The sequence below is a fragment of the Salvelinus fontinalis genome, chromosome 35, assembly GCF_029448725.1.
Source record: "Salvelinus fontinalis isolate EN_2023a chromosome 35, ASM2944872v1, whole genome shotgun sequence".
Classification (NCBI taxonomy): domain Eukaryota; kingdom Metazoa; phylum Chordata; class Actinopteri; order Salmoniformes; family Salmonidae; genus Salvelinus; species Salvelinus fontinalis.
The window spans coordinates 13150486-13170641 of record NC_074699.1 but is presented as its reverse complement, the minus strand read 5'-3'; the positions used below and the strand labels follow the sequence as shown (position 1 = coordinate 13170641).

Below are 20156 nucleotides of genomic sequence, written 5' to 3'. Positions count from 1 at the left end.
TCCAGAAAATTCAGTCCACCATTCTCAAAGCCAAGTCTCTTAAGGGAGTGGAAGAGAAACTGATGCTCTACTGTGTCAAATGCTTTATAAAAATCTAAAAATAATATGAAGCTATCCTCAGTTATTAGGTCTGAGTAGTCAAGTATGTCTAATACTAGTCTGACATTGTTAGAAATATGTCTGTTCCTCATGAAGCCAGACTGTTTCATCAATGATTGCATCCAGGACTTCTTTAATTATTTTTGCAAATAGTAAGGCTAATATCTTATAGTCATTATTAAGAAGACAAATTGGACGCCAGTTATCGATGAGCAACACTTATTTTTTAGGTTTAGGTATCAGTGTTATTAACCCCTGACTCATTGTAGGAGGGAGAACATTGTTTTTAATACCCTCTAAAAAGACTTCAAATAGGAAGGGAGCTATTTGTTCAGAAAATAATTTGTAAAATTCTGATGTAATTCCATCAACACCTGGTGATTAATTGTTCTTTAGATGTTTGATAGACTCTATAATCTCTTCAACTTTGATGGGTTCATCATACTGTTTACATTCTATATCACTGATACAGTCAAGATTATTCAGTGAGTTAAAAAACATATCTGTGGATTCCTGACAGTACTTAGAGCTATACAATTTTCTGTAAAAATTGCTACAGTATTTAGCGATTAATTTTTGGTTATCTGTAATAACACCATCAATGATAAATTTATGGATAGTGTTATTTTTAGAGTGAAATTTCTCAAGTCTTAAGAAATAGGATGAATTCTGTTCTCCCTCCTCAATCCATTTTTTCCTAGATCTAATAAAGGCTCCTTCTGCTTTTAATCTATATATATTATCCAGTTTATTTTGTATCTCAATTAGTTCCATCTTCTCCTCCCCAGAGAGGCCGGCTGGGGACCTCTGAGAAAGGGAAGTTATCTTACTGATCACCTTTTCCTCCTCAGCTCTTCTGGTCTTAGCAAGATTACTACTATATTTTCTAAGGTATTTGGACACCTCAAATTTAAAGAGCTCCCAGTTCATTGTATTAATTGGATCTCCGCTGTCTAAATATTTGTGCTAGCACTGTTGTAAACTGTAATTTAGCCAATGGGAGACGTATTCCCACACTTTGTTTTCGACTCAGCCAATGCGGGCGATTCTGTGGAAAGGGTAGCTTGGTCGTCACTAGTTATTACAGCCACAAAGTGATAAACCCCGCCCATTTCTACAATTTATCTTCTTAAAATCAGTTTTTTAAACCTAGTCATAACCTGAACCATAGCCCTAACCACATTGCTATGCCTAACCCTAACCTTAAACTAAGAACAAAAAGCAAATTGTTGTTTTCATGAATTTTTACGATATATTACGATTTGACTTTGTGGCTGTGATAACTGGGTAGCTGGGTGGATTTGTAGCAGTCACATGACTGGGAAGCGATTTCAGGGTTAGCTACCAGTTTGCTGATACAAACTTGATAATCATGGTAAGTGAAACGGATAAGATAGCTACTTTTTATACTTGTGATTATTATCCATCCAATACTTCTGTGCGAGTCATTCATTTTAGGTATTGTTTTTTTTTTGTTATTGCTATATGGCTGATACTGAGACTCGAAAACAGACTCAAGTTGTGGGTGGCGCTAGCTAGCTACGGCCTATCTAAAAACGATATAGCTACTTACTAGCTAGTAGCTGGCTAAGGCTACTGTAGGCTAACTGTCAACACATTTCAGTTTTGAAGAATCGACCGATTCGTTGTTGTCTAGCATCTCTTATGGTCGATGATTTCTATATCTTACTTTTAAAGCACAAATTTCACAAAGTCAAAGGAGTGCAGTTTGTTAGTTAGTATTTTCATGAAATGTCTAGACTGTAGCCAGTTGGCTAGCTATCTAGATAGCTATCTAGCTAGCTAACGGAGCTAGTAAAGATCAGAGAGAATATCGATTTAACTTGGAATATGTAACTAGCGAACAAGGTAGATAGCTAAAAATCGGTTATCCGTGACAGAGGGCCAAATATACAAACCTGTCCACCACATCTAACGTTAGCTACCTACTTCAATAGCTAGTTGATGGCAAAGCAAAGGTTAGCCATCAGCTGTCAGTCATTGATCATTCATTCTGGTGATGTCAGTATAGCTAGACATAAACAGGGTTAGTGTGAACACAGTGCATACGAATTAGTAGTTATCCACTTGATAGGCTAGTGACTCAGTGCTAGCTTGCAGTCTGCACCTATTACAGTCTTGATGAGGCAAGTTAAGTTTTTTCACCATTTCTAATCTCAGGCCATCCAGAGTGCTGACATTAGGATAACTATGAATTAGCTAAATTGCTGTTTATGTTGGCCAGTACAGTACCATCAATCATTTCATTATTTACCTTGGGGCATAGCCAGTTTACTGACCATCTGAGTCAATGTCATGTCTCGGTTCACTGTAACTGTAAACCACTGTAGCTATAATGGTGGACTATGTCAGAGTAACATGCATGTCATTCCTCTGAGCTTCAGTGTGCTGTCTTTCAGCCTACCACACAGCAGTCACCCCAGGATGAGCAGGAAAAGCTACTTGATGAAGCCGTGCAGGCTGTCAAGGTCCAGTCATTTCAGATGAAACGTTGCCTGGTAAGATCTGCTTATTTCCTCCTGTTGGGGGCCCTTTGACTTCCTTCTCTTTTCTGTTAACAATATAGCAAATATGTATTGTGTTCTCTCACCCTCATTAGTGTATGAGAGAGACACTGTTTCCTAGCCACAAGTTACACTACAGCATTTTTTGGAGCAGTGTATCAGAGATTAACCTATCTGTACTGTTTACTCATATTGACTTGTTACTTGACTTGTTTGAATCCTGACACTTCCATCTGTAGGACAAGAACAAGCTGATGGATGCATTGAAACATGCATCTAACATGCTGGGGGAACTCAGGACCTCCATGTTATCGCCAAAGAGCTACTATGAACTCTGTATCCTTTACCTGCTGCAACCTATGGATCTCTGGTCTAGATGTTTTAAAAAAAAAAGACTCTCCTCATTCTCCAGATCATTTGACTGTTCTAGGCAAGTCCAGGTTTGGTGTTATTTACAGTTGGGCTATGAGTCCCTAATTCTGAGTGCAGACATGGCCATCTCTGATGAGCTCCACTACCTGGAGGTGTACCTGACAGATGAGTTTGCCAAGGGCAGGAAGGTGGCTGACCTCTATGAGCTGGTTCAATATGCAGGGAACATCATCCCCAGACTGTGAGTACTCAAGCACCCTAATGATCGTGTCAGCTAGTGAATAAAGTGAAGTGTAAATGGAAAGCTGCACATGTTCTCTTGGACTAGCCTACTTGTACATATGATCAATCATGTGACAACAATATCCTCTTTAGGCAGTGCAAACTAGATGCAGCTTGACCCGAGAGGAATAGGAAATGGGACAAGTAATGACCCCCCCTCTCCTCTCTCCCCAGTTACCTGCTGATCACTGTGGGGGTGGTGTATGTTCGCTCCTTCCCTCAGTCGCGTAAGGACATCCTGAAGGACCTGGTGGAGATGTGTCGTGGGGTGCAGCACCCGCTGAGAGGCCTCTTCCTCAGAAACTACCTGCTGCAGTGCACCCGCAACATTCTGCCTGATGACGGGGAGCAGCTAGAGTAAGAACAAAGGGAGAATCTCAATGACATACTCCTTGCGTCCTCTCTCCTCGCCTCTTTCACAAAACCCTTTGGAGGAGAAGGTCAGAGGGACCTCTGGCTTTTTCATCCAAAGGTTTTGAGGAGGAGGTGAGGAAAAAGAGGACGCAAGGAATTTGCAATTGAGATTCTCTCAGTCTCTCCTCACGGGGCTCCACTCCTGAGCTGCCCCTCGCTCATTCTCATCGACCGATTCCCACTCACAATCCAGGCCTCAGTGTGTAAACCAGACATTCTCATTTATGTTTTTTCCATCCTCTGAATGAGGATTTGAGCTCATTGTTTAGCAATCATCCCAGAAGTTTTATATGTGACCGTTCAGTTATTGATTTAATAAAAAGGCCTATATACTTCCTTTTGATATATCATACTCCACTTAATGAGGCAGAACTTTTGGATCTCATCTCTAACGTCTTTCCAGGGGGGAGGATGCGATGACGGGAGACATTAACGACTCCATTGACTTTGTGCTGCTGAATTTTGCTGAGATGAATAAGTTGTGGGTGCGCATGCAGCACCAGGGCCACAGCCGAGACAGGGAGAAGAGGGAGAAGGAGAGGCAGGAGCTGCGCATCCTGGTCGGGACCAACCTGGTTCGACTCAGCCAGCTGGAGGGGGTCAACGTGGAAAAGTATAAACAGGTTTGTGTTTGCATGTCTGTCTATATATATCGACATCTAGAGCTGTACATTTGCGTGTACTGGAAGTACAATGGAGCCCTTGACATTAACTCTGAATGCTGATATATCAGTAATCTGGAACTGCCGTGAAGACTGTGTAGTTAATATTAATCAGAATGGTTGTTTGCCACTTTTCAGATATTGGCTTGCAAATGTATTCATGTACTTCAATTGAGAGCGTCATGCCATGCAGAGGAGACTAGGAACACAGCGTGCACTGTTCTAGAATAAACAGCACCTGTAGAATTATGTAGGGTTTAGCCTTTGTTGTTTGTTTAGCTGAGGGAGTGGAGACTGGAGAAGATGACCCTTGTCAAGCTCAGAGAGTGGTTCTTAACCCTGAGCACCTCTTTTGATGTTTTATTTTTTCTATTATATCTACTTTACCTTAGAAATTATGTTTGGCAAAGAGGGATGCGGTATTGGATAAAATATTACATTGAATATGTATTACAACGTGCAGAAAACACACATACGTAAGTCCCGTATATCTAGAGAGAATAGCCATTGTGTTGCATTGTATTTGGGTTATTTCTCTCCCCAGATTGTGCTGTCCGGTGTCCTAGAGCAGGTGGTAAACTGCCGAGATTCCCTGGCTCAAGAATATCTCATGGAGTGCATCATTCAGGTAACTACTGTTTCCAGTTTGTCATTGCATCAAGGTCTGTAGTAGGAAATGCATACACATGAACTAAACTCAGCAAAAAAAGCAACGTCCTCTCACTGTCAACTGCGTTTATTTCCAGCAAACTTACCTTAAATATTAAACTTAAATATTTGTATGAACATAAATAACAAGATTCAACAACTGAGACATAAACTGAACAAGTTCCACAGACAATGTGACTAACATAAATGGAATAAAGTGTCCCTGAACAAAGGGGGGGTCAAAATCAAAAGTAACAGTCAGTGTGTCCACCAGCTGCATTAAGTACTGCAGTGCATCTCCTCCTCATGGACTGCACCAGATTTTCCAGTTCTTGCTGTGAGATGTTACCCCACTCTTCCACTAAGGCACCTGCAAGTTCCCAGACATTTCTGGGGGGGAATGGCCCTAGCCCTCACCCTCCGATCCAACAGGTCCCAGACGTGCTCAATGGGATTGAGATCTGGGCTCTTCGCTGGCCATGGCAGAACACTGACATTCCTGTCAAGCAGGAAATCGTACACAGAACGAGCAGTATGGCTGGTGGCATTGTCATGCTTGCGGGACAAGTCAGGATGAGCCTGCAGGAAGGGTACCACATGAGGGAGGAGGATGTCTTCCTTGTAACGCACAGCGTTGAGATTGCCTGCAATGACAACAAGCTCAGTCCGATGATGCTGTGACACATCGCCCCAGACCATGACGGACCCTCCACCTCCAACTCGATCCCGCTCCAGAGTACAGGCCTCGGTGTAACGCTCATTCCTTCGACGATAAACGCGAATCTGACCATCAGCCCTGGTGAGACAAAACCTCGACTCGTCAGTGGAGGGCACTTTTTGCCAGTCCTGTCTGGTCCAGCGACGATGGGTTTGTGCCCATAGGCGACGTTGTTGCCGGTGATGTCTGGTGAGGACCTGCCTTACAACAGGCCTACAAGCCCTCAGTCCAGCCTTTCTCAGCCTATTGGACAGTCTGAGCACTGATGGAGGGATTGTGCATTCGTGGTGTAACTTGGGCAGTTGTTGTTGCCATCCTGTACCTGTCCCGCAGGTGTGATGTTCCTGATGTACTGATCCTGTGCAGGTGTTGTTACACGTGGTCTGCCACTACGAGGACGATCAGCTGTCCGTCCTGTCTCCCTGTAGCGCTGTCTTAGGCGTCTCACAGTATGGACATTGCAATTTATTGCCCTGGCCACATCTGCAGTCCTCATGCCTCCTTGCAGCATGTCTAAGGCACGTTCACACAGATGAGAAGGGACACTGGGTATCTTCCTTTTGGTGTTTTTCAGAGTCCGTAGAAAGGCCTCTTTAGTGTCCTAAGTTTTCATAACTCTGACCTTAATTGCCTACCGTCTGTAGGCTGTTAGTGTCTTAATGACCGTTCCACAGGTGCATGTTCATTAATTGTTTATGGTTCATTGAACAAGCATGGGAAACAGTGTTTAAACTCTTTACAATGAAGATCTGGGTAGTTATTTGGATTTTTACGAATTATCTTTGAAAGACAGGGTCCTGAAAAAGGGACTTAATTTTTTACATTTTTTTATTACTGATTCTTCACATAGACTGGTCACATGGTAGAGGTGTCACCCTGCTCTGCTGTCTCTGGCCCTTCTCCTCTTCTAATAGGTCTTCCCTGATGAGTTCCACCTTCAGACACTGAACCTATTCCTTCGTTCCTGTGCCGACCTGCATCAGCACGTCAATGTAAAAAACATCATCATCGCTCTCATTGACAGGTGACGTAAACTCTGCGACATATGATTTAATTTCAATCAGTACACTACACACAGGATTGAGCTTTTCCATTTTCCTTTGGTGTTGTGCTGGAACCCACTGACACAATTGGTCTTCTTTGTTTTAGACTGGCTTTGTTTGCTCACCGAGAAGATGGACCTGGAATCCCTGCTGAAATCAAACTGTTTGATATTTTCTCCCAACAAGTAGCCACAGTTATACAGGTAAGTGATGGCGAAAGACTTTACTCTTTTTTTCTTTGTTGTTTTCTCCTGCAATCCATTTTCCCATTGATTTGGTCGTAAAAAATTCCCCTGTATATATTCTATTGCTGTATTGTTATCTCTCACTCAAAAGACAAATTCTGGCACAAAATCGAGGTCTAGTTTTCCTCTCATCGACTCAATCTCATGACCTTGATATATGCTTAAGTTTAAGCAATTAAAATGAAGTAGGCAACATGATATGTTATTACCTTATTTTGTATTTCATCTTTTCCCCCCCAGTCCCGCCAGGACATGCCTTCGGAGGATGTGGTCTCACTACAGGTGTCCCTCATCAACCTGGCCATGAAGTGCTACCCTGATCGGGTAGACTATGTGGACAAGGTGTTGGAGAGCACAGTGGAGATCTTCAACAAGCTCAACCTGGAGCAGTAAGAGCACTAGCATGTCCCTGTCTCAGTGTTACATTAGTTGATCTTCTGGATAGCTCTTCTTCTCCTTTGTTTGGTAGAGGAATTCAACGTTGCATCAGGCCAAAGATACATTAATGGAAATGAAAATCAAATTATATTAGCAGGGTTGCGTTAACGCAGAATTCTGTATTTTTCACGCAGGGGAAAAAATGATAAAACGCGTAAGAAATATCTTGCTGTGTTTTATAAACGCAGATATAAAATGCTTCTAATTGTAATTTCAGCTCGTCATCAGACAAATTTTGTAATTTAGTTGCACTTCTCCACTCTGATAAAAATGAATGAACAGGCATTCTAGCAGCAGACGGCGCTCTAACTGATGTGTAGCTTCTTTTCTACAGTAAAATTTAAGACTAACTTCAAGCAAAACATAAGGAAATGTAGCTGACGACATTCTTTTTATGATAAACATTAGAAATATTATGGCCATGCATCGTTTTCGCCCAAAACTATCTTGCTTTTTTACACCAAATAGTGTTCCACTTCTGTTGAAAATGACATCTGATGAAAATATTTTCTGCCAAATGTGTTACGCTAATGTAGTATCTGTGAAGGAGAACTGTAGTTGCACACTCCTGATCACTCTATTGAAGCAAAAAATCACTATTGACTTTCAATATAAATCACAGGTGATTTTATTGGTCTGCGTTTTGAAAATGCAGTTTTCTGAACTCTAGTGCGACCCCTAGCCTACACCTGTAAGGCCCACCCTGCTGTGAAGTACTAAAGCTTTCAAACGTCTACCTATTCTGTACTGTCTTGCATTAAATCTTGCTGAACAAAACAACCCCTAGACAGTAGAATAAACTCATTCTTCAGCAAAGTGCTAGAGTAGGCTACAATGCTTTGGTCAGCCATACTTGAGACGGAAAGTTCACAAATCTGAATAGAAAGCCTGTTGCAGAGTACATTTTCTCATCAAAGCACTAACGAATTAAAAATAATAGTGAAAAGTGTGTTATCCACGTCTATGATCTCAAATGTCTGTAAGACGTTTGAGGTAATGTCTTAATGAAATTCCCTTTTTGCTTTAGACAAAAAATAGATAATGCATTTGTTTTGCTGCCATCATGTGATATTTGGATGTTATTATATTTCCCAATTTTCAAAGATAGCTGACAAAGAAAACTGCCATAGCTACCGCAGTATTTTTATTCTTAACTATTGTCTCCCCTCTTTCAAAGCATTGCAACCAGTAGCGCAGTCTCAAAAGAGTTGACTAGGCTGCTGAAGATCCCAGTGGACACCTACAACAACATTCTGACTGTTCTGCAGCTCAAGTACTTCCCTCCGCTCTTCGAGTACTTTGATTATGAGTCCCGCAAAAGCATGAGCTGTTACGTTCTGAGCAACACTCTGGACTACAACACCACCATTATAGCCCAGGAGCAGGTCAGTACACACACGCACCAACACACACACTCACACACACACCAACGTACACATACAGTACCAGTCAAAGGTTTAGACACACCTACTCATTCAAGGGTTTTTCTTTATTTTTACTATTTTCTACATTGTAGAATAATAGTGAAGACATCAACACTATGAAATAACAGATGGAATCATGTAGTAACCAAAAAAGTGTTAAACAAATCTAAATATATTTGAGATTCTTCAAAGTAGCCACCCTTTGCCTTGATGACAGCTTTGCACACGCTTGGTGTTTTCTCAACCAGCTTCACCTGGAATACTTTTCCAACAGTCTTGAAGTAGTTCCCACATATGCTGAGCACTTGTTGGCTGCTTTTCCTTCACTCTGCGGTCCAACTCATCCCAAACCATCTCAATTGGGTTGAGGTCGGGTGATTGTGGAGGCCAGGTCAACTGATGCAGCATTCCATCACTCTCCTTCTTGGTCAAATAGCACTTACACAGCCTGGAAGTGTGTTGGGTCATTGTCCTGTTGAAAAACAAAATATAGTCCCCCTAAGCGCAAAGCAGATGGGATGGCTGTAGAATGCTGTGGTAGCCATGCTGGTTAAGTGTGCCTTGAATTCTAAATAAATCACTGACAGCATCACCAGCAAAGCACTGTCACACCTCCTCCTCCATGCTTTACGTTGGGAACCACACATGCAGAGATCATCAGTTCACCTACTCTGCGTCTCACAAACGACACAGCGGTTGGAACCAAAAATCTAAAATTTGGCCTCATCAGCCTAAAGGCATATTTCCACTGGTTCTAATGTCCATTGCTTGTGTTTCTTGTCCCAAGCAAGTCTCTTCTTATTGGTGTCCTTTAGTAGTGGTTTCTTTGCATCAATTCGACCATGAGGCCTGATTCACGCAGTCTCCTCTGAACAGTTGATGTTGAGTCTGTTACTTGAACTCTGAAGCATTTATTTGGCCTGCAGCCATCTGAGGTGCAGTTAACTTTAATGAACTTGTCCTCTGCAGCAGAGGTAACTCTGGGTCTTCCTTTCCTGTGGCGTTCCACGTGAGAGCCAGTTTCATAATGCGCTTAATGGGTTTTGCAACTGCACTTGAAACATTAAAAGTTCTTGACATTTTCCAGATTGACTGACCTTCATGTCGTAAAGTAATGGTGGACTGTCGTTCCTCTTTGCTTATTTGAGCTGTTCTTGCCATAATATCGACTTGGTATTTTACCAAACAGGGCTGTCTTCTGTATACCACCCCTACCTTGACACAAAACAACTGATTGGCTCAAAAGTATTAAGAAGGAAAGAAATTCCACAAATGAACTTTTTAACAAGGCACACGTGTTAATTGAAATGCATTCCAGGTGACTACCTCATGAAGCTGGTTGGGAGAACGCCAAGAGTGTGCAAAGCTGTCATCACAAGGCAAAGGGTGGATACTTTGAAGAATCTCAAATATAAAATATATTTTGATTTGTTTAACACATTTTTGGTTGCTACATGATTCCATATGTGTTATTTCATAGTTTTGATGTCTTCACTATTATTCTACAATGTAGAACATTTTAAAAACCCTTGAATGAGTGTGTCCTCACTTTTTGTTTACATTTTTTATTTTTACCCACTTTTCTCCCCAATTTTCGTGGTATCCAATCGCTAGTAATTACTATCTTGTCTCATCGCTACAACTCCCGTACGGGCTCGGGAGAGATGAAGGTCGAAAGCCATGAAGCACAACCCAACCAAGCCGCACTGCTTCTTAACACAACGCGCCTCCAACCCGGAAGCCAGCCGCACCAATGTGTCGGAGGAAACACCGTGCACCTGGCCCCCTTGGTTAGCGTGCACTGCGCCCGGCCCGCCACAGGAGTCGCTGGAGCGCGATGAGAACCCTCCCTAACCCGGACGACGCTTGGCCATTCGCGGCCAGCTGCGACAGAGCCTGGGCGCGAACCCAGAGACTCTGGTGGCGCAGGTAGCGCTGCGATGCAGTGCCCTAGACCACTGCGCCACCTGGGAGGCCCGTGTGTACTAACTTTTGACTGGCACTGTACACACACACACACACACACACACACACACACACACACACACACACACACTAATATGTGCTACTAACTTAGATTTTTGCACGTTACATATTAAGCTGTGTTCTATCTCGTAAGTGTTTTTTTTTTACCTTACTTTATCTGTTTAGGTAAGCATCCACAAAAGGCTCTTTGTATTGTATACATCCAAGCAGTCTGCCTACATATTTTCATCAAGTCTCTTCAAGATATTGGCTGTTCAAGTCACATTAACCTTTTCTATTTGGAAAAGGTCAATGTGAAACATGATTCAGAGCACCAGTCTTTTCTAAGAGAGCTCTTAGTGGGACTCCAGGAGAATGTTGATTTCCCATTAATGCCATAAGAGGCCTTTTTAGAAAGCCTTTCTCTCAAACTTATATAACTATCTTCACCCATACCTTTTTGACCACGATAAAACTTCAACTCTATTACAATATACTTGCAGTTTGTCCATTTTTTTGCTGCTTATAGCCCTTTCCAGTCTGCTCAAGAAAGCTTATTGATGATAGTGGCTTCAGAAAGTATTTACACCCCTTTTTTACTTTTTACACATTTTGTTATGTTACAAAGTGGGATTTTTTATTTTATTTAATGGTCTTTTTTTTGTCAACAGTTCACACATAGTACTCTGTAATGTCAAAGTGGAAAATTCTATTATTTTGAAATTGATTAGATAAGTATTCAACCCCCTGAGTCAATACATGTTAGAATCACCTTTGGCAACGATTACAGCCGTGAGTGTTTTTGGGTCAGTCTCAAAGAGCTTTGCAAACCTGGGTTGAATAATGTTTGCACATGTATTATTTTAAAATTCTTCAAGCTCTGTCAAGTTGGTTATTGGTCATTGCTTGATATTCATTTTCAAGTCTTGCCATGGAGTTTCAAGACAATTTGGCAAAACTGTAACTAGGCCACTCGGGAACATTCAATGTCTTCTTGGTAAGCCACTTCAGTGTAGATTTGGCCTTATTTTCCTGCTGAAAGGTGAATTTGTCTTCCAGTGTCTGTTGGAAAGCAGACTGAACCAGTTTTTCCTCTAGGATTTTGCCTGTGCTTAGCTCTATTACGTTTATTTTTATCCTAAATAACTTCCTAGTCCTTCCTGATGACAAGCATACCCATAACATGATGCAGCCACCACTATGCTTGAAAATGTGAAGAGTGGCTCAGTGACGTGTTGTTGGATTTGACCCAGATATAACGCTGTGTATTCAGGACAAAAAGTGCATTTCTTTGCCACATTTTTAGCAGTATTACTTTAGTGCCTTATTGTCAACAGGATGTATGTTTTGGAAACGTTTTATTCTGTACAGGCTTCCTTCTTTTCACTGTAATATAGGTTAGTATTCTGAGGTAACTACAATGTTGTTGATCCATCTTCAGCTTTCTTCTATCACAGTCATTAAACTCTAATTGTTTTAAAATCACCATTGGCGTCATCGTGAAATCCCTGAGCGGTTTCCTTCCTTTCCGGCAACTGAGTTAGGAAGGATGCCTGTATCTTTGTAGTTACTGGGTGTATTGATACACCATCCAAAGGGTAATTGATAACTTCAATATGCTCAAAGGGATATTTGGTGTCTGCTTTGTTTTACTTTCAGTCCATGCAACTTATGTCACATAAGTGCATTTTTACTCCTGTACTAATTTAGTCTTGATATAACAAAGGAGTTGAATACTTATTGACTCAAGACAGTTCAGCATGTCATTTTTTATTAATTTGTTTAAAAAAAATAATCTAAAAACATAAGTCCACTTTACATGATGTGCTAATTGTGTGTAGGCCAGTGACACAAGTCTCAATTTGATCCATTTTTATTTCAGGCTGTAACAACAATATGTGGCAAAAGTCAAGGGGTGTGAGTACTTTCTGAAAGCACTGTAAATATCTCACTGCTGAGCAACGCTTTCTCTCTCCCTCAAGGTGGATGCCATCTTGACCCTGGTGTCGACACTGATCCAGGACCAGCCAGACCAGCCCGCTGAAGACCCAGACCCAGAGGACTTTGCTGAGGAGCAGAGCCTTGTGGGTCGCTTTATCCATCTGCTGCTTTCCGACGACCCCGACCAACAGTATCTGGTAAGCTATGCTTAAGGTACAGTTGAATTCCGTCACAGTATCCATGCGTTTTCAGGAGATGTATTTTATGGCATGTGTTAATGGAGTTCTCCGTCATGTTCTTCAGATCCTGAATACAGCCAGGAAGCACTTTGGTGCTGGGGGGAACCAGAGGATTCGCTACACTCTTCCACCGCTGGTGTTTGCTGCCTATCTGCTGGCCTTCCGCTACAAAGAGAACTCTTCATCAGTACGTCACGTAAACCTTACCCTAACTATAATGAACAAAAATATAAATGCAACATGTAAAGTGTTGGTCACATTTTTCATGAGTTGAAATACAAGATGCTGATGAGTTTTTCTGTCTGTAATTAAAGCCCTTTTGTGGGGAAAAACTCATTCTGATTGGTTGGGCCTGACTCCCCAGTGGGTGGACCTGTCTCCCAAGTGAGTGGGCCAATGCCCTCCCAGGCCCACCAATGGCTGCTCACCCTCACTTCTCACTCACAGTCATGTGAAATCCATAGATTAGGGCCTAATTTATTTATTTAAATTGACTGATTTCCTTCTATGAACTGTAACTCAGTAAAATCTTTGAAATTGTTGCATGTTGCGTTTATATTTTTGTTCAGTATACATATAGTTTTGTTATGAAGAGGATGATTTATAATAAAACTGAAGGTGGATTTGAACTGTTTCCTCTTTGTTGAACACGTCCCACAGGATGATAAATGGGAGAAGAAGTGCCAGAAGATCTTCTCGTTTGCCCACCAAACCATCAGTGCTCTGATCAAGGCTGAGCTGGCTGAGCTGCCCCTCAGACTCTTCCTACAGGGGGCGCTGGCCGCAGGAGAGATTGGCTTCGAGAACCACGAGACTGTGGCCTACGAGTTCATGTCACAGGTACAGGGGACAAAATGGGTTGAGAATGTGACATTGGAAAGAGGGAGGTCACTACCCCTCTTCGCCTCAGGTTTACTTGTGCCCTGTGTTGGCAGCATTGATCCACTGATTTCAGTGAGGAATTTTTCTATATCTGTTTTCTCTGAGAACCCCCCCACCTCCCCCAGGCCTTCTCCCTGTATGAGGATGAGATCAGCGACTCCAAGGCTCAGCTAGCAGCCATCACGCTGATCATCGGCACGTTTGAGAGAACGAAATGCTTCAGCGAGGAGAACCACGAACCGCTGAGGACACAGTGTGCACTCGCCGCCTCCAAACTGCTCAAGAAGCCAGACCAGTGTCGGGCCGTCAGCATCTGTGCACACCTCTTCTGGTCCGGACGCAACACTGAAAAGAATGGAGAGGAGGTGGGGATTGTGATCACAAAGAGGAGAAATATATATAATTATTGTGTAAAATACAGTGCAGTACTCAAGATGGTGTCGCCATAGTAACAGGACATGCAGTAACAGTCTAGTAACCAAGTTTTGAGACGTATTTATTTTATTTAACCTTTATTTAAGACTGATTGCCTTGCTTTGTACTCTGTTCTGATGAGATGTAAAAAAAAAATATATATATATATATATATATATATATATATATATATATATATATATATATTTTTTTTTTTTAAAGCAGGGTGGTAATTCTAAGGTTCCTTGTGTATAATGACATACATAATCAGAATATTGAAGCGTCATGAAATGCAGGACGAAGTTCTCTTTGTTCTATGATTGGTTGCTGCTGAAGTGACAACAAACACATAGCACTTTCAACTTCCTCTTTCTTCATTACAGGTGGCATGTGTGTGATTGCGTGGTAGAGTTTTACACCTCGACTGTCTCTGTTCTCAGATTCGTGACGGGAAGAGGGTGATGGAGTGCTTAAAGAAGGCCCTGAAAATCGCCAACCAGTGCATGGACCCGTCATTGCAAGTGCAGCTCTTCATTGAGATCCTGAACAGATACGTCTGTTTCTACGAAAGAGAGAATGATGCGGTATGCGCACATTTCTTCCCTCTTGTCCTCCTCGTCTGTACCACTCATTCCTGACACGCTTTTTCAGAACCAGGCCTACATTATGAAATCCTGATGTCTTTTCAACGCACTTCAAGTGCAGACGGTCACATTGAGCTCCCTGGAGAGATGCCATCCAATCTCCCCTTTTTCTCTGAGTTTATTGGAACAGTGTTGGGACTTGCTAGGACTCCAAGGGGACGCCCACTCTTTGGTGGTTATTTACCAGCGCGGGAAGGACAGGAGGCTACAGCTCACCCGCCCACTCTCCTCAGATAGACACCCCATCTGCATGAGGGGGTTCTTTTTAACAGCTAGAGAGGGTACTAGGCCTCCAGGGACTGAGAGCAGGGGCTCCATAGTCATGACAATTTGAGACGCTAACATAATTGCTCCCGCTTAATCATTATATAACCTTTGTCTTATAACTGAGTATATTTATGCATATCTACAGTAGGTAATACATTGTTGTTGTTTTTCTAACTAATTTCAACCTATTGGAAGTTATTATTTAAGATCATGAAACGTCTTGATCCCCTGTAGGTGACGGTCCCGGTTCTGAACCAGCTGATCCAGAAGATCCGAGAGGACCTGCCAAACCTGGAGGCCAGCGAGGAGACAGAGCAGATCAACAAACACTTCCACAACACACTGGAGCACCTGCGTCTGCAGAGAGAGTCGCCGGAGGCCGAGGGGCCTGCTTATGAGGGCCTGGTGCTGTAGGGCTCGCTACACTTATAAAAAATATCTATATATATTTACACACACATGTACACTCACACCAGGGTATTCCATCCATTGGGGGATAAATGCCATTCCCACCAACAACACCTGCCTTCCATCTCTCTTTCTATATCCTTTTCTCCTCTTCTTCCTTCTATCATCCCTCTTTATTTCATGTTACCATTTTTAGCATAAGGTGTTGCATTTAATGGTGTTGCTTTTGAGAATACATGGTGTACATGCTGCGATTTGCCTTGCACTTCCTGCGTGTTGTCATTCCTTCATATTTGACCATTTCTGTTGTCCATCGTCACCCTCGGAAGGAGACGATATAGCCAGTGGAAGCTCATGTTTAAACTTTGACCCCTACTCCTCTCTGTCTGTACGTCATGATTTCATGGTCATGCAGAATAATGAAATAATGCCTGCTTTTAGAGAATGTCGCGTCATTACGAGGTTGTACTGGGGAGAGTTATCCCGTTGACCTAACGCTGTGACCCAACAACCCCTTCTCCTCCACGGACTAACACCTGGGCTGTCGGCTGTAGATTTTCCTTTGTCCTCAACGGCGTCACTCATTTGGCTCGAGCTTTTTTTTGTATTATTATTTCTGGTTGCAGCCTTCTGTGGTTGACAGTCATTTGTAGAGAGTTAAGCGGCGTACGTTGGTGCATGCTTTTACATAGACCTGCTCTGGATATCTCGATGAGTGGTAGGAGGAACTGATGTGTATGATACCCCTTTGTCACTGGAGCTTATACAGTGGCGGCTAACCTTCATTTCTTTGACGTCCACATTGATTGAACGATCTTTGTTGGAGGTGGGTTCTATTCATCTCGTTTTCTTCTGGATTTTGAACCCTATGTATTGTATGTATGGCCTACTTGTAAATCAGCAAAAGAACGAATAAATATCATCAATATCATGTCATTTGCACAAATAAACAAATTGATATTAACCCTACATGTCTATAACTTTTAGTGTCCATCTTCTGTTATGCTGCAGATTACTAGCCTGTAGTTTTGAATTAGTATTGAGTCGGTGCACGGAAGTGCAAATGAGGGGAGATTCGCGTTTGTTTACAGAATGGCTCACTGGGTGCTATTATGAAAGACAGACAAGGTTATTATTAAGGTTATATTTTTAGAAACACTATTTTGGTTGTGTTTTCTACCATTCAGTATGGTCAATGTTGTGTTGAGTTGTGACTCATGCTTAAAATGAGGTCCAATTAGCTATCTACTGTCTGCTGCTGTTATCCAGTTTTCTGTCATCCGTTGCTAGGTGACTGTTCAATGGAGACAGGCTCTCGTTGGTGGCCAAAGGAATCATTTTCACAGCTGGCAACATGTTTTTCTTTGTCATCGAGCTAAGATTTGGTGCCTATACTATATAAAGGCTAACATACTCTGTTACACAAGGTTTTGAACACTGGTGCCTGGTGTCCAAAGTATATAATAAACAGTGGAGGTGAGCGGCTGCATGTATTTATTGTTTAACGTAAAACAGACATTACATGTGTTCTAGAATAACTAATACATGTTGTAAGATCTGCAAACACGCACATGCTACACTCGAAATACAAAACAATATTCATGGTGACCATCTGTACCCAGTGTTGTGCAACACTCAATACGACCTGGCCACCTACGTTGACATCATGAGACAACCGATTATGTAAAACTGTCAGAGCAAGGCCAGAGTTGTCAGTGAAAATTGGTCATGCTTAATATATTTGTTCCATATACTGTGGCTGAATTTTAATCTTGGTGGTACAAAGCAGTTTTCTGAAAGCCTTTCTGAAGCTGGTGTGACACAGCGGGTAAAGGACAGGGTTGATGGAGGAGTTGACCCACAGTAGCCAGAAAGAGATTTCATACAGGTAGTGCTGGACACATTGGGCATGACACGCTGCACGGATGATCATTAACAGTGTGTAGGGAGCCCAGCACAGGCCAAATACACACACAATCACTGCCAGGGACTTGGCAATCTTCTTGTCCTTTGAGAGACGGAAACGACTGGCAGTTACTTCAGACCGGCTGCGCTGTTTACTGAACGAGTGCCCCGCAGCCTGGAACCGCGTCCTGGAATGCTGGACCATATCGTCCACTTGCAGTGGAGGAAGGTCCAGAATACTGCGGTCCTTACTTGTCTCATGGTTGCTGTTCCCAGTTCCTGCTGACACTTTAGCAGTAGATAGAATACCTCCTAACCTGGCAGCATTGTCTGGTATCCTTGGAGCTTCACCTTCCACTGGTCTGACGAAGAATACATGCTGAACTCCAGCTTTGAGGACCTCCATCTCACTGTCCCCAGGCCCCTCGACAGGCTGCTCATCCCTCACCTGGTTCCGCCTCCTGATGTTGATGTAGATGCTGATGTTGAAGTACATGACAGTAACAAATGGGGTGAAAAACTCAACGGTGGATGCTGTCATCAAGAAATACCAGTTGAAGTAAAACTCTGCGTGGCACTCTTTGTCAGGCACCACGCTACTACCGGCAATGTACTCCCAGATAATGATCGCTGGCCCATAGAGTAGGAAAGCAGCCAGCCACACACTCATCATCTTCAGAACAGCCTCCCGGGTCACACCTTTTTGACACCTGTAGCTCACCTGATACAGAAAGAAAGGAATGGTGGCTTTATTGAAATGGAGTGTACACGGTTCTTGGTGCACTAAATAAAATCTTTCAATTATCATTTTTGATATGGCTTTACATTTCATTACTCCCATCACTAGCAGGCAGTTGAAAATGAAACCTGCGCAGGAAAGGATAACCGTGCGTAAATGCTCTCACCGCTCGGGTGACAGATATAAATCTGTCGAAGCTGATCAGGACGATGTTGAACACTGATGCCGTGCATAAAGTATAGTCCACCACCAGCCATATCTTGCACAGACCTCGTCCGAGTCTCCACTCGCCGGTAATGACATAGGGGATATACGCAGGAATGCAAAAGCCTCCTGCAGGTGGGATGGAACACAAATGTTACGCACGACTATTAAACACGCATATGAAACGCGTTTTCAAATATTTTGGCAATATAGAACATTACAGAGAGAATATATATATGGGCAGCAGTTGCTTATGAATCATGCACAACAGTATACCTTTACAACAATGGCACACAATGCATTTGCTCACGCAACACTCACCAACGAGTAAGTCAGCAATGGCCAAATTAAAAAAGAAAAAGTTCCCTTGAGTTCGCAAACTTTTCTCCACCACAAAGGCTAATATTACAAGTGCGTTGCCTAGCACAGTGGCGAAGACCAGAAGCGTCATGAGCACGGCCAAGAACACCGAGGTAGACGGAGAGAATTGTCCATAATGCGAACGCGGGTTCGCAGGCATCTCCATATCACCAAGCGCTGTGGCGTTTCCCTGGGTAACCACAGACCAGTTGAGCATCTCATTCGATTTCCAATGCGAAGTGACGGCCATGGAAGATCCAGCACCCATCAATAAAGATTCGGGTTGCATGGTCCCCATTTTTTTATTATATTAGCTTAACCAGACAACTTCAATAGCATGTTAAAGCTAACATGTTCGTGTGAAGACTGAAAACGAGGAGGAAAATACCGTTTTTATAGGCTGCAGCCTGCATAAAACGAGAGCTGCGTTTTTATTGGTTGTTTTGCAGTGCATGTGAGAACTGGAAAAAACAGGACATATGATGCCCATCTCCATGGTCTGTTTGAGCAGACATTTTATAAAGACAGTGAAATAAAGATTAGAATTGTGAATTCCTTAGAATACACAACATTTGAAAGCATATGGGTGTTCTGTATTTCTTTCTAAACATAACTTTTGCTGTTAGAAAATATGAATTTCCAAAGCAAAAATAAACGAAAATTTCTGAAAGGTATTCCTGGAAATTATTTTTTAAATCTAACTTCATATTAATATTAATATTGTGTCAGAGCACCTGGCTATACTAAACAAAAATATAAACGCAACATGCAACAATGTCAAATATTTTACTGAGTTACAGTTCATAACGAAATAATCTATGGATTTCACATCTGGGAATAGAGATATGCATCTGTTGGTCACAGATACCTTAAAAAAAAGGTAGGGGCGTGGATCAGAAAACCAGTCAGTATCTGGTGTGACCACCATTTGCCTCTTTCAGCATGACATCTCCTTCTCATTGAGTTGATCAGGCTGTTGATTGTGGCCTGTGGAATGTTGTGCCACTCCTCTTCAATGGCTGTGAGAAGTTGCTGGATATTGGCAGGAACAGGAACACGCCGTCTTACACGTCAATCCAGAGCATCCCAAACATGCTCAATGGGTAACATGTCTGGTGAATATGCAGGCCATGGAAGAACTGTGACATTTTTAGCTTCCAGGAATTGTGTACAGATCCTTGCGACATGGGAGTGTGTATTATCATGTTGAAACATGAGCTGATGGAGGTGGGGGAATGGCACAACAATGGGCCTCAGGATCTCGTCACGGTATCTCTGTGCATTCATATTGCCATCAATAAAATGCAGTTGTGTTTGT

The 20156-nt window shown here is 42.4% G+C and overlaps 2 protein-coding genes across 4 annotated transcripts; one reads left to right on the top strand and one right to left on the bottom strand.

The window, feature by feature from the left end:
• Positions 1-1367: 1367 nt before the first annotated feature.
• LOC129834334 (vacuolar protein sorting-associated protein 35-like) lies at positions 1368-16599 on the top strand. Of its 3 annotated transcripts, none has more exons than XM_055899232.1 (17): positions 1368-1474; positions 2535-2618; positions 2864-2960; positions 3114-3237; positions 3453-3635; positions 4096-4315; positions 4899-4982; positions 6635-6744; positions 6870-6966; positions 7249-7397; positions 8624-8831; positions 12818-12973; positions 13080-13202; positions 13676-13855; positions 14023-14262; positions 14752-14895; positions 15457-16599. In XM_055899232.1, exons 1-17 carry the CDS (start codon positions 1472-1474, stop codon positions 15634-15636), a joined length of 2382 nt encoding a protein of 793 aa, XP_055755207.1. In that variant the 5' UTR covers positions 1368-1471; the 3' UTR covers positions 15637-16599. The 3 variants fall into 3 exon arrangements, with proteins under 3 accessions (XP_055755207.1, XP_055755205.1, XP_055755206.1); XM_055899230.1 differs by having other exon boundaries at positions 1370-1474; positions 2520-2618; XM_055899231.1 differs by having other exon boundaries at positions 1375-1474; positions 2532-2618.
• Positions 16600-17110: 511 nt separating this feature from the next.
• Positions 17111-19288, bottom strand: LOC129834335 (histamine H3 receptor-like). Its single transcript, XM_055899233.1, has 3 exons — positions 18800-19288; positions 18441-18607; positions 17111-18256 (listed from the first exon to the last, which is right to left on the bottom strand). Exons 1-3 carry the CDS (start codon positions 19134-19136, stop codon positions 17363-17365), a joined length of 1398 nt encoding a protein of 465 aa, XP_055755208.1. The 5' UTR covers positions 19137-19288; the 3' UTR covers positions 17111-17362.
• Positions 19289-20156: the final 868 nt, after the last annotated feature.

Bases quoted from the DNA above. Each gene is read 5' to 3' on its own strand.
- LOC129834335 (XM_055899233.1), bottom strand. From the start codon at position 19,136: ATGGGGACCATGCAACCCGAATCTTTATTGATGGGTGCTGGATCTTCC. The intron at 18,608-18,799 runs GTGAGTGTTGCG...TCCCACCTGCAG, and splicing joins CATTGCTGACTTACTCGTTG to GAGGCTTTTGCATTCCTGCG. The intron at 18,257-18,440 runs GTGAGAGCATTT...TTTCTGTATCAG, and splicing joins TTATATCTGTCACCCGAGCG to GTGAGCTACAGGTGTCAAAA.
- LOC129834334 (XM_055899230.1), top strand. The intron at 3,636-4,095 runs GTAAGAACAAAG...ACGTCTTTCCAG, and splicing joins GATGACGGGGAGCAGCTAGA to GGGGGAGGATGCGATGACGG. The intron at 6,745-6,869 runs GTGACGTAAACT...TCTTTGTTTTAG, and splicing joins ATCATCGCTCTCATTGACAG to ACTGGCTTTGTTTGCTCACC.